Source organism: Hemisphaericaspora subhashii, assembly GCF_019202705.1.
Source record: "Hemisphaericaspora subhashii strain CBS 10753 chromosome Unknown scaffold60, whole genome shotgun sequence".
Taxonomy (NCBI): Eukaryota; Fungi; Ascomycota; class Pichiomycetes; order Serinales; family Debaryomycetaceae; genus Hemisphaericaspora; species Hemisphaericaspora subhashii.
This window is the reverse complement of record NW_026057228.1, coordinates 22,844-35,528: the sequence shown is the minus strand read 5'-3', so window position 1 is coordinate 35,528 and position 12,685 is coordinate 22,844. Positions and strand designations below refer to the sequence as shown.

General features: G+C 34.3%; 6 protein-coding genes across 6 annotated transcripts; 2 read left to right on the top strand and 4 right to left on the bottom strand. All coding sequences in view use genetic code 12, as the record gives it.

The window, feature by feature from the left end:
* Positions 1 to 760: 760 nt before the first annotated feature.
* Positions 761 to 2,602, top strand: J8A68_001710 (uncharacterized protein; the record flags this gene model as incomplete). Its single annotated transcript, XM_049405388.1, has 1 exon — positions 761 to 2,602. One exon carries the CDS (start codon positions 761 to 763, stop codon positions 2,600 to 2,602), a length of 1,842 nt encoding a protein of 613 aa, XP_049264987.1.
* Positions 2,603 to 2,886: 284 nt separating this feature from the next.
* On the top strand, positions 2,887 to 3,396 carry HRT1 (SCF ubiquitin ligase complex subunit; the record flags this gene model as incomplete). The annotated part of the gene is made up of 3 exons (XM_049405387.1): positions 2,887 to 2,917; positions 2,988 to 3,110; positions 3,176 to 3,396. 3 exons carry the CDS (start codon positions 2,887 to 2,889, stop codon positions 3,394 to 3,396), a joined length of 375 nt encoding a protein of 124 aa, XP_049264986.1.
* A 235-nt stretch (positions 3,397 to 3,631) lies between these two features.
* PHA2 (prephenate dehydratase) lies at positions 3,632 to 4,646 on the bottom strand (the record flags this gene model as incomplete). Its single annotated transcript, XM_049405386.1, has 2 exons — positions 3,632 to 4,534; positions 4,593 to 4,646. 2 exons carry the CDS (start codon positions 4,644 to 4,646, stop codon positions 3,632 to 3,634), a joined length of 957 nt encoding a protein of 318 aa, XP_049264985.1.
* Positions 4,647 to 5,172: 526 nt separating this feature from the next.
* Positions 5,173 to 5,748, bottom strand: RPL9B (60S ribosomal protein uL6; the record flags this gene model as incomplete). Its single annotated transcript, XM_049405385.1, has 1 exon — positions 5,173 to 5,748. One exon carries the CDS (start codon positions 5,746 to 5,748, stop codon positions 5,173 to 5,175), a length of 576 nt encoding a protein of 191 aa, XP_049264984.1.
* Positions 5,749 to 6,138: 390 nt separating this feature from the next.
* Positions 6,139 to 7,272, bottom strand: CCP1 (cytochrome-c peroxidase; the record flags this gene model as incomplete). The annotated part of the gene is made up of 1 exon (XM_049405384.1): positions 6,139 to 7,272. The coding sequence occupies one exon, from the start codon at positions 7,270 to 7,272 to the stop codon at positions 6,139 to 6,141; it is 1,134 nt and encodes a 377-aa protein (XP_049264983.1).
* Positions 7,273 to 8,381: 1,109 nt separating this feature from the next.
* Positions 8,382 to 12,275, bottom strand: J8A68_001705 (RSC chromatin remodeling complex ATPase subunit; the record flags this gene model as incomplete). The annotated part of the gene is made up of 1 exon (XM_049405383.1): positions 8,382 to 12,275. The coding sequence occupies one exon, from the start codon at positions 12,273 to 12,275 to the stop codon at positions 8,382 to 8,384; it is 3,894 nt and encodes a 1,297-aa protein (XP_049264982.1).
* Positions 12,276 to 12,685: the final 410 nt, after the last annotated feature.

Below are 12,685 nucleotides of genomic sequence, written 5' to 3'. Positions count from 1 at the left end.
TGAGTTGAGCTCATTTGTCAAGCCGATTTTGTGAAATGAAATCTTTTCTCGATTTCATTCAATGAATGAAACTTGGATTAGATGGGTAAGGTTATAAAAAAGAAGAGCATAAATAGCTTACTAAAAGAGAGTATCACAGATATCTTAGCCGAGAGACACTCTAATGAAGCAGTCAGAACAATGAAAATCACCAATTGAACAGTTGATCACATAACAACATTTGTAAGGCTACGTGGAAACACAGCTCAAACTATAATGTATGCTAATTGTGAACGCAGTACTCTAATTCCACCCCGGTCTTGAAATGGGTAGGTTACACATGTTTTAAATGAGACTACTAGTCCCGAAGGCTCTTGAAGATCCGCCTTTGAATGATTTTTTTCCTACAGTGAGTTGAATTCGTATAGAATGAAATACTATAATAACTTTCTGCCTTATTTGTCTATCTGGGTGGTAGGTTATTGCTCTGTTTGTATCAAGTCTACCAAATTAACCCCAACAACGGTTTCGCCCATAACAGTTGGTAGCATCTACATCTGGTAGCGTGCTCATAGGTCACTATATTTTTTCACCGAACAAACCATACATTACTAATCCTACACACGAACCTGTGCAAAAGTTATTCTTTTAGATGACTATCGATCCGTTTCTGCTAGATTATATAAATGCCTTCATACATAAGTACTTATGTAAATTTCCGCATGACATACTCCGTCAAATTATTGAGCAATTAACCCAAGATCTTCTCGTTGATTTTTTGATGACTTTGGATCAAGACAATGAGATAAGACAATTTGTGATTGAAGAATACTTTAATAAAGAACTTCATTTCGTACTAGCACCTACTCAGAGACCATATTTTTATTCCTCACTGCTTTCAGAAATATTTAGGGATTTTATTGTATTTCGATCATATTTTCAAATCAAACAATTTTTGGATGAGAATCCTGATCTAAGACCAAAAAAGGTGTTGATTGTAAGTGGTGGTGGTGATTTCGGGTCCATGAAGGCTTTATTGGGAGAATTTGAGGAATGGTTTAAGAATGGCAGTGTTGGGGCAATAGAGATAACATTGGAGAATTATGATATGAGCTCAACTGATTTTAATTATTTATTGGGATTTAACAATTTATCAAGAATTCATTTCTCAAATAATCCATTGATAAATATGAAGCGGGGGTTAATATTAAATGAGAAATTGGCTAACCATCCTAATCTTGAAAATATTGTATTTTTGAAGCATGAGATTTCTGAATGGAAAGGAGTGATGTTGCCAAAAAAATTGCGATGTTTAGATATAGCATGGAATCCTCAAACTGATTTATCGACATTGATTATTCCAGATACGGTAAAAGAACTTTATTTCAATCAATGCAATATTAATGATTCAGGTAGAGTTATGAAAAGTTTACCGGCATTGAATTTGTCAGTGCTTATGCTAGCGCACAATTTTTTCCTGACTTTAGAACTCTCTTATCTACCACGAACTCTAATGGCATTGGACCTAACTTATAATAGTATAAGCTGTATTGAGGATCAGACAGGAAATGGCTGGCCACCTATGCTAGAGAATATTTCATTAGCTAATAATATGCTTGACGATTTAGCATTGGATGGAATGCTTGCCAACCAAATATACTGGCCTCAGCGGTTAGAGATATTAACCGTTGAAGGAAATAAGATCAAGACTTTTTCGAAATTGGGTGAATTACCAGAAAGTTTAGAGATACTAGATTTATCGCAAAATAATGCAGCTTCGTTTTTACAAGAAAATAATGGCGAAGTTGCCCTGGAAGGCTATTTTAAGTTTCCTAGTAAGCTTCGTATTCTAGGATTAGAATGCTGCAGCGGTCTCAACCAGGTGAACAATCTAGAAAACCTTAGAAAATATGGCCGCATTAGATTCCCCGAGGGTTTGACTGAGTTGAATTTATCAGAATGTAATCTTAGTAGTTTGCATGGGATACAGTTTCCCAATTCATTGAAGAGTCTTGCATTATCTGGGAATCGACTACGGGAGCTTTGTTCATATAATTCACCTGGAGTTAATTGGACTCAATTGGTAAATTTGTCAGAGTTGGAGCTATTTTCTAATGGTATTTCCGGCTTGGAGGAATGGGAACCTCCAATTAAACTAACGCGATTAGACTTGAGAGAGAACTGTCTTGAATCAATATCTTCGAAATTTCCATTGTTTGATAGGTTTTACAATGCTAAAATGACACGATTTACCCATTTAGATCTTGGATATTGTTGGATTGAATCTTTTGATCCGAATGTTCGCTTACCTCCTAATTTGATCTATTTGAGTCTTTGTAATAATTCATTCAAGGGACCTATTTTTATTCCTGATGCATTTAAAGCCGTTCAAACATTGGATCTCTCAGAAAATGAAATTACCCTGATCCAGATTATAGATACTGATGATGGAGATATTAGTAATAGATTGAATAGTTTAGATCTATCAAACAATAGGTTATTAAAGAATCATCGAAAAAACATGAAATTTGCAAATGAATTTTATGATAGGTTAGAGCAAATGCTAGGATTAAAAGTTAAGACTAGAAGGTTCAATGTGAATTCCCTCCTTCAATTGGAATAAGATTTGCAGAAGTGGAGAAATCCAATTCCACGAATATTGTTGTCATTACAATGTGAACAATAATTATAATAATAGTTTAATAGATATATGTAAGTTTATAAGGTAAAAGTAAAATTTAATTTGCAACCCAATCTCTCTCTCTCTATATGTTTTTTCTTGAACACACAATATCTCAACCATCAAAAGTTGGCGACTGGGACAAAAAAAATTAATTAACAACCCTTGAAGTTGGTTTCTTAGTAATCCACAAAGTAACATACTTTACATAAATATAAAACAACACAATGGCAGATGAAGATCGAATGGATATCGATGGTATGTTAACTTTTATTAGTATAACAGGAGATTGAAGTATCATTATTACTAACACCAAATTTTATTTTAGAAGTTGTAGCAGACTCCAAGAGTGAAACATCAACACCACAACCAGGCAAATCATCAACACCATCAACATCCAAACAGAAATTCGAAGTAAAGAAATGGACAGCAGTAGCATTCTGGTCATGGGGTATGTATTAATTTCATTTTAAAACACGCGTTATTCAGATTAGATTTACTAACATTCCGATTTAGACATCCAGATTGAAAATTGTGCAATTTGTAGGAATCATTTAATGGAACCTTGTATTGAATGTCAACCTAATTCTATAGCTAATAGTGGAGAAGAATGTATAGCCGCATGGGGTGTTTGTAATCATGCTTTCCATTTACATTGTATCAAAAGATGGTTAAAAACAAGAAATGCATGTCCATTAGATAATATGGAATGGACATATCAAAAGTTTGGTGCTTAGATTTAGTAAAGCTGCGTTTGGTTACTTGAATACTACTAGCTATGCTAATAATATATTGTATTTCTATTTCATATGTTGAGTTTAAATCAAGGGGATATTTTTGCTCACATCATCAAGGTCAGCTTCTCGTTCATTTTGTAAGGTTTTACTAGATACCAATAATAGTCTGTCTATATATACGGGGGGAAATAAAGAAGTTATAATAAATATACAAATGCTAATTATTCTCTACTATCTATTCTCTTATTGTGGGTTTTCTCAAACTTGCTTCATATCTCCAACTACGTTTAAATGACCCTAACACGACCACCTTCAGTCCTTGAATCCCCAATTCATCAACCCAAACCTTATCTTCATTTTTAAGTGGTCCCAATAACTCAACAAAGAACACATATGTCCATGGTTGATTCAAATTACCAGCAGGACGTGATGTAATCGATGTCAAATTGATTCCATGGGTTTTGAATTTAAGCAACACATCACAAAGAGAACCTGGGTTTGATTCATTATCGATTGTAAACATCAATGATGTTATCATTGTTCCTTCTTCTTGATCAATCTGATCTGGGTTATCTTCTTTTGAAGGTGGAGGTGGGGAAGGTGGATAATCATATCCCAAGACTAAGAATCTGGTGGTATTTGTCACATTATCCTCAATACTTTCATGCATCATTGGTAGTCCGTATAAGACAGCACTCATCTTTGATGAAATTGCTGCAGTCGAGTTGGTTTTATCTTGACTTACCATTTCTGCTGCTTTTGAAGTTGACCCAACGTCAATTTTGACAATATTCTTTTTGATACCCGCTAAGAATTTTGTGACTTGAGTCCAGACTTGTGGATGGGAATATATGGTAGTTATATCATCAATCGATTTGGCATTTGTTAGAAAGTTGTGATGGATGGAGACGTATTGTTCACCTACTATCTTGAAACTTGGAGGTGGTGATGACGATGTTGTTGGTGAGAGATACCAATCACGTAAAAGATCATATGTGAAAACAACTTGTCCATTGGTGGAGTTTTCGAATGGAACAATTGCATAGTTGACGTCATGGTTATTTATGGCTTCAAAACAATCTCCAATTGTTTTTTGGGGAAGAGCTGTTATGTCTGTACCGAATTGTTGAATCACGGCCTAGAAATCATAATGTTAGATTGAATTATTAAGTATGATGACAGATATAGATACATACTTGATGGGTATAGGTCCCCTCTGGACCTAGAAATGCAACTTTAATAGGTGACATGTTCGGGGCTGTTGAAGAAATGTATGGAATAAGAATTATGTCTGAAGTTTTAGTCATTCATAATTAACATTGAAAAATTCCATGATTTTGAAGGGACCGGAACCGGACATCAGAAACGGCTAAAAGTTAATCCTAAAATCCTAAAAACTGATACTAAATCCATTCAGTATACAGCCATTAAAATCACAAGTTAACTTTTACAAGTTTCAAGTCCATACAGCTCAAAGAAACAGTGCTCAAAATAAGAAACAGTTCACCAAAATTAATCTATGTTAGTCATACTTCTCTTCCAAAAAGTAAGACAAAATTACATTCTAATTACTTGGAAATTACTGCGCGCACTAATAAAGTCTACTGTGTGGTATCGTAGGTGGCTCTATATTAAACTGAGACTCTATAACGATTCCACTTGAAAGTTTCGGAAAACCGGGTTCTAACCCAAAAAATTATAATCCTTGAACTATACCCTAATTAAATATACAAATCGTTTCATTAAAAAAACCAACAGCCGTTGTTAACAACACCCTTAAAGATCTTGAACAATAGTACCACGTTCGGAAACATAAATACCATCCAAGAACTTACGGATATCCTTGTTTCTAACACGACAGATTTGTTGAATATCAGCAGCGTTTTGAGAAACATCTTCTAAAGAGTTACCAGAAACAATTAATTCATCCTTTTGAGCAGTGGAGATTTCCATAGTAACACCATCGGTAATCTTAACTTGTCTAACTCTCTTTTCACCCAAGAAGTTTCTGATTTCAACAAAGTTTTCACCATCCTTTTGGATAACGTTAACGTTAATTGGGAAATGCGCATAGACAAATCTCATCTTGTATTGGTAACCCTTGGTAACACCGGTGATCAAGTTAGCAATTAAAGACTTGACGGTACGTAAAGCAGCAACGTGCTTTCTGTCACCGTTGTGGACAGTGATCTTGATGGCACGGTTAGAAATCTTAGCGAAAGTAACATCAATATGTTTTAAGTCCTTGGATAATTCACCTCTTGGACCGGTGACCTTGATGGATCTGGCATTGATGGAGACGGTAACACCTTCTGGGATATCTAAGATTTGATCGGTTTGGATGTACTTCATTGTGATTACTTGATGATGAGAAAGAAGAAGAAGAAGAAGAGATGACAATGCAAGAATGAGAAGTGAAAAGTTTTTTTTATAGATTCATTAGGCGCACTGTGGAATGGAATTGAAAATTTTTCAAATTTTTTTCAGGTGGTCGTGTGATCCCCATTTATTAGAAGACAAGACCCAAATTGGAATTGGTCTGTAATTTACTCAACCAGTCCCATAATTGCACAGTAGTTCCGGGTAACACAAGTTACATCACTTGTTGCAAAATTTTGTACAGTGGTAATTTTGCTGTACCTGCGTACACTACACAATGGATCTAAATTAGTAACATATCATACGTCCATATAAATAGATAAAACTATATAAATTACACAAAATGTCTCTCAAACGTCAATTTTAATAACCTTCTTGTTCGTCTAAAGTTTGGAATTCCCAAAGCTTGAATCCTTTAGGATATGTAACACCTAAAGAAATCAATCTGGAATAAGCATCAGCGAAATCCTTAAAGAACAAATCTTGGTCGTTTGCGTATTGTCTAACATACTTGATAAAGTATGGTTCTTCCTTCAAAGCAATATCAGTTGGCAACATCATGAATTCTCCAGTTTCCTTGTCTTCATATTGTTTTGGACCATCCCATTTCTTAACTTGCCAATCACCTAATAATCTGACATAGAAATCATTAGTGAATTGATTAAAGGAAGGACCCCAAGGACCTTTATAACCAGAATGTTGAGGATGACATCTACCTAAAACGTGAGCACCAAGTAAGGCAACAGTTTCTTGTTCATTAAAACCCATACGAGCGAAAAGATCCTTGACATATTTACCATCTCTAGAAGCATCAGGTAACAAACCATTTGGAGGAACATTCTTACCAGAATTATCGTCAACACGACCAGGACCCCATGGGATCTTTGGACCACCAGCTTCTTGAACACCTGCAACACCAGCTAAAGTCCATAAATCACCACGAGAAATCCATGGATATTTAACTGCAAATTCTTGCAAGAATGATCTAGCATTTGCTAAACCATTGTTAGCACCATCTAATTCTTCAGGACCGTAAATCATAGTACCACCATATGAACCATAGGAATTACTTTCCTTGACATAGGTACCAGACGAGTGCCAGGATAATCTTAATAAAACGGCATTGAAACCCGAGTTTTCGTCATATTCTGGATATTCAGCAATTTTGGCTGCAATATCGTTATAAACTTGTTGATAATCTTTGAAACCCTTTCCGTTTGGAACTTGGGCTTGATGAACATTGGCAGCTGCGGAACCTGATAAGAGACCTAAAAATCCAGCTTTGGTGACGTTTCTACCGCCGTTGTTATTGTTGTTATTGTTATTGTTGTTGTTGCTGTTCTTTTGCTGTCTTTCATTATAAAAATAAGTAGCTAAAGCGGCAGTTAAACCAGAAGCACCTAATAATGAGAATTGGGTGAATCTGGTGTATCTGAACTTGGCGGTATGAGTTTTGGTAATTCTACCAATTGTTGGTCTGATGGCAATTGCAGACATTATTATTTGATAATTAATAATTTAGAATATGATAATAAGAAGAAAGGAAAAGAAGAAAGGAAATTCTAATGGGAATTGAAAAATTTTGGAAATTTATTCAGGGTTAAATACTCAATGGGGAAAAACTATTCAAAACGGGGGAGGCGCATAAAGAAAAAAAAGGTTAATCATGAAAGAAAGAAAAAATTATGGTCTTGGTGTACAATGGAGGGGTTTGGTCCTTGGGGATTGGCTTGTTGTTTTTACTTTCAAATATAGTTACAATTTCAGATTAGATTTACGTGACGATATGTTCAAGTTTATTATTTTGTTATAAATCAGTTCAATTTATTGAATGATTATGACTTGAATTGATTTCGTAGATAATCTCTTTAATTAATTATAGAATGTTATACAAATTTGATTTTTAATGACAAATTGCAAATGTGTTCTAGAATTTATTTTTAATTGCATCATATTTTTTTTCTTCTTCGGGATCTAAAATTTGCAGTACCGAAGCATTTCATATTTTTTTTGTTACATAAGATCATCATTTATGTACATTTGAAATTATACTACATTTACAGACTTGATGATCTGTAGTTAGTTTCATACTAGTCAATTCATCTGTATTTGAATGCTTGTAATATTTGATAGAGTATAACACGTATCCACAAACGTTTCTTGTTATCTTGGAGGGTTATTTTGGAAAACTGTGGGGGGGTCATTGATAAAGGAACAAAAAATATGTAATTTTTGCACGACCCATCAAAAACGCGTAATATGAATTTACTCGACCACCATTGGGTGAATTTTTAAGTTATAGTTCAAGCTTTACTTTTAACGTTTTTTTGGAACTTTTACCATTACTACAACGTGTACACAACATGTACTAGCCACTACAAATTACATGTCTTTTATTACTATAACCTTACAAATATATACTATACACTATGTTAAAACAAACATCAACGACGGACTTATCGGCATAACACCAGAAAAAAAGAACACAACCACACTCTCAATAATTCCTCGGAATCATTTTCCATTTATTTACCCCACTATGTTTCGCGTTTATCCGTTTCTAATTGTTTAGGATTTCGCTGGAATCTGATTTCCGACTGGGCCACTCATTGATCTATGTGAGTCTCTTGAGCCAATTTCTTCTCGATCAATTGTTCAATGACATCAGCATCTGTATAAACAAAAGAACCTTCTTCATTGTATGTTTTGGCATTCAAACACATTTGTTTCAAATCATCAATAAATTCACTAAATTGGCCATACTTTTCTTGTTCTAAATGTTTCTTGATTTGATTAATTGAAACTGGCTTCTTAATTATCAGATAATAATCAGGATATAACTTACGACTAGGCAATTTGATGAAAATATCACTTAAGTTATGACCATCTTCTGGATCTGTCAATTCACAAATTTCATCAAGAACTTGTAAACATTTCAATGTAAATCGGTCAACAACTGGTTGTTCATCTATATGTTCATCCTCGTCATCATCTTGTTCTGTGTTGTTATTCTCAGGTGATGAAATATGTGGTAATGGAGTTCTAGTTCTACGAGCTCTCTTTCTAGGAGCTGCTGCAGCTTCATAGTCGTCATCATCCTCTTCTCCAACTTCGTCGTCCTTGATATCTTCAACCAATAACCCTTCCCTAATTGCCTTATTTCTTTTACGTTTAGCAATACGTGACTCCTTACGTTTAATAGCTTCCTCAATTGTATCATTATCATCATCCATAGCCATCAACCATTGCTCTTCAGTCAATCCATCATCATATTTGACCCTCTTCTTTTCTCTCATACGAGCTAATTCTTTCGTATCCTTTTCGAAATGATGAGAAATATCTTCAGTAAATACTGGTGGTAACTCATCTCTTTCAATCAACCTTGCTTTGAAAATTTTATCATTCTCCTTACGTTCTTTATCCATTTCAGCAAATAAAACCTTTTCATCCTCTGATCTGGCCAATATTTCATTCAATTCTTCGTCATCCAAAGAATCATTCTCTTCATTATCAGCACCTTTGGCATCTGCTTCTAATAATCTCTTCAAAAATGCTTCTTGTTCTTCTGCGGTGGATTTGTTATCGAATTTACCAGCTTGAATAACCTTTCCATCAATATCCAATTTCTGATGGGCTCTTTCCAAAATAACTTCTTCAACAGAATCATTTGTAATCAATCTTAAAATTCTCACTTCATTCTTTTGTCCAATACGATGGGCTCTGTCTTGTGCTTGTAAATCTTGATGAGGGTTCCAATCAGTATCGAAAATAACAACCGTATCGGCTGTTTGTAAATTCAAACCTAACCCACCAGCACGGGTCGACAATAAAAAGCAGAAATATTCAGAACCAGGAGCATTAAATGCTTTCAACATATCTTGACGTTCATCAGCTTTGGTTGATCCATCAAGTCTTAAATACTTCATATCACGCCATCTTAAGAAATCTTCCATTATATCCATAATTTGAGTCATTTGGAAAAACATCAACACACGATGACCTGATTTTTTGAATTTTGGTAATATACGATCTAATAATTCAAATTTACCACTTACACGCCAAATTAAATCATTAGTGAGTTTTTGGGAATTTAATACGGTTTCAACTTCTTCAAATACGAATGGATGATTACAAATCTTACGTAATTGCATAATCTTATTATTAAGACCTTTGATACCACTTTTGGCACCTCCAACATCAGCTCCTAGGAAGAGTGCATTGTGGGTTAACATTTGTTGATAAAGGACATATTGAAGAGCCGAGAGATTACATTTAAGAACCTTTTCGACCTTGTCGGGTAAATCCTTTTCCACATCTTTCTTCAAACGACGTAATAAGAATGGACGTAAGACTTTATGTAATCTTCTAATAACTAATAATGATTCTTCTTCGGTTAATTCTATCTTTTCTTGAGCACCAGTATTGGCAAATGGAGTATTAAACCATTCATCAAACGATTTAACGGAATTGAAAATTCTTGGAAGGACAAAGTTCAATAATGCCCACAATTCAGGTAAATTGTTTTGTAATGGAGTACCAGTCAAAATTAATCTATTTTTCGTCTTATAATATGTTCTCAATGTTTGAGACAATTTGGATTGAGCATTTTTCATTCTATGACCTTCATCTATAATCATATGAGAATATTGGAATTTAGCTAACAATGGACGTTCTCTAATAATATATTCATATGTAGTTAACAACACTTGGAAGTTACCTACTCTGATCTCAGGTTGCATTGAACGACGTTGTTGTTGTGAACCTTTATATACAATGACTTTCACACTAGGAGCCCATTTTTCAAATTCTAATGTCCAATTGGTAATTGTAGAAAGCGGAACAATTACCAAGAATTTATCTTCATGCTTTCTTTCAATAAGATATGCAATCAAGGAGATAGATTGAATAGTTTTACCTAACCCCATTTCATCTGCTAAAATACCATTCAATTTATTGTTGTATAAAGAAACCATCCATTGCAAACCCTTAACTTGATATTCTTTTAATTTACCACCAACTAAGATTTTAGGTTGTTCTTTAACTTCTTCCTTGATACGATGAGCAACTTCATAATAATCGATTTTTTCTCTCAATTCATCATTTCCATCTTCGCTTACCTTGGGTTCTATAATGTCTTCAGGACTACCACTCTTCTCCAAAGGTAGGGTTGCTTCTTCTTGTTGAGCACGGACCTGTTGAGCCAAAGAGTCCAAGAATTGATTTGTTTGTTTCAAAAGATGGGTGATTCTATGATCCTTTGTTTGATCTAATAGCTTTATATATGCTTCTTCATCATTTGCTTTTAAAGCTTGCAATCTCTGTTTGGCAGTCTTTTCTAATTTCTTAGATTCTTCCTTTTCTGTATTTTGATGGAAGTTGGTAATTTGCCTAACAAGGTTATGGGATCTATAATGGTCACGTTGATATTTTGCATTACCCAATGCCAAAGAACTTTCAAGAATTTGATCAACCTTGATAATGTGCATTTGACGTTTATATTCTTTAGCTTCTTGTCTTTTGAGCTCTTCTAATTGGACCGCAAGAAGTTGAGGATTGTATTGTTCGATTTTTGGACGAATGTTAAATGACCGTTTTTCTGAAAGACATAATGGATGATTCTTGAGATCGGGGTGAAGGAACTTCACTTGTTGTGATTCATGGAGTAGCACATTGTGTTTGAGTTGTTTCTGTTTAGCCAAGAGTCGAAGTGCCTTGATTTCGATTAAAGCTCTGATTTTGAGACTATCAATTTCCTGGTCTTCATTGAATGAAAAAGTACCAAGATTCCCCGGGAGGTTTTCCAATTCTTTTAAGCGTTGAGATATTTTGTTACCTATAAGCTTTTCGGTGTGGAAGTTTCCTAATGGAGCATAAAGTGGGTCAACCGCTGATAATGGTAATGGAATTTTGACACCTTGTTGCTTCGCTCTATTCTCAAAATCTGAATCAAGCGTTGTCAATTTTTCAAGTATTGAATCTATGGAAGCCTTATCTGTAGTTTCATCATTGGCTTTCGTTCCTATAGTTTGGAAATCACGTTGTAAGTTTTCAGGTAAATCAACGTCTTTAGATAATAATAATAATCCTGCAACTTGTTTCTCGAATAACTCGGAATCAAACTCGCCTATTTCTTCATCATCAACTTCAGTGGTCAACAATTCCTGTATAAATTCATCTTGTTCCTTATTAAACTCATCTTGAGATTTGCTAACTTGAGCAAGGATTGTTTCAATTCTCAACTTCTCTTTTAAGTTTGGATCTTCAAATTTCTTATTGTGCTTATCTTCTCTCTTTGCGAAGTCTTGTTTTAATTGATCAGACGCGTAAAGCAATTTATAATATCTATCTAACAATTCATTTAATTGTTCTTTGGTCCTGGGATATAAGATTTTATAACCACCATTCTGCTGTTCCCCATCAACGCTGGATGTAGATGTTGCAGGAGTAGACACCGCGGAAGATGGGACTAGAGACCCATTGGATACTATTGCACCATTCATTTTCTGTGCCTGTTATTTTGATAGATTAGTTTTTTGCAATCAAATAGATAAAAATATTAATCTTATGAAATAACAAAAAGAATGTCACAAGGGGTATAGTTAGTTTTAAAATATTTATAATAAATCTAACTTTTTTTATGTTTGATTGTTTGTTTTTCTGATTTGTGCGTGTACTTGGTATGAAAAAACAATGGATTCCTTTTATTTGATTTGGATTGGATTGAAAGATTAATTAAATTGATTTGTTTTGATGGAAAAAGGTGGTTGTAAAAAAAAAATTGGTTGTTGATTTTCAAAGAGTAAAAATTTTTGAGTGGTTTTTTTGCATTATTCTATAAGGTTGTTTTGGTATGTACACGACTAACAAACCTATCATTTCATTAGATGGAAATGTCCCTTGCAAATGTATA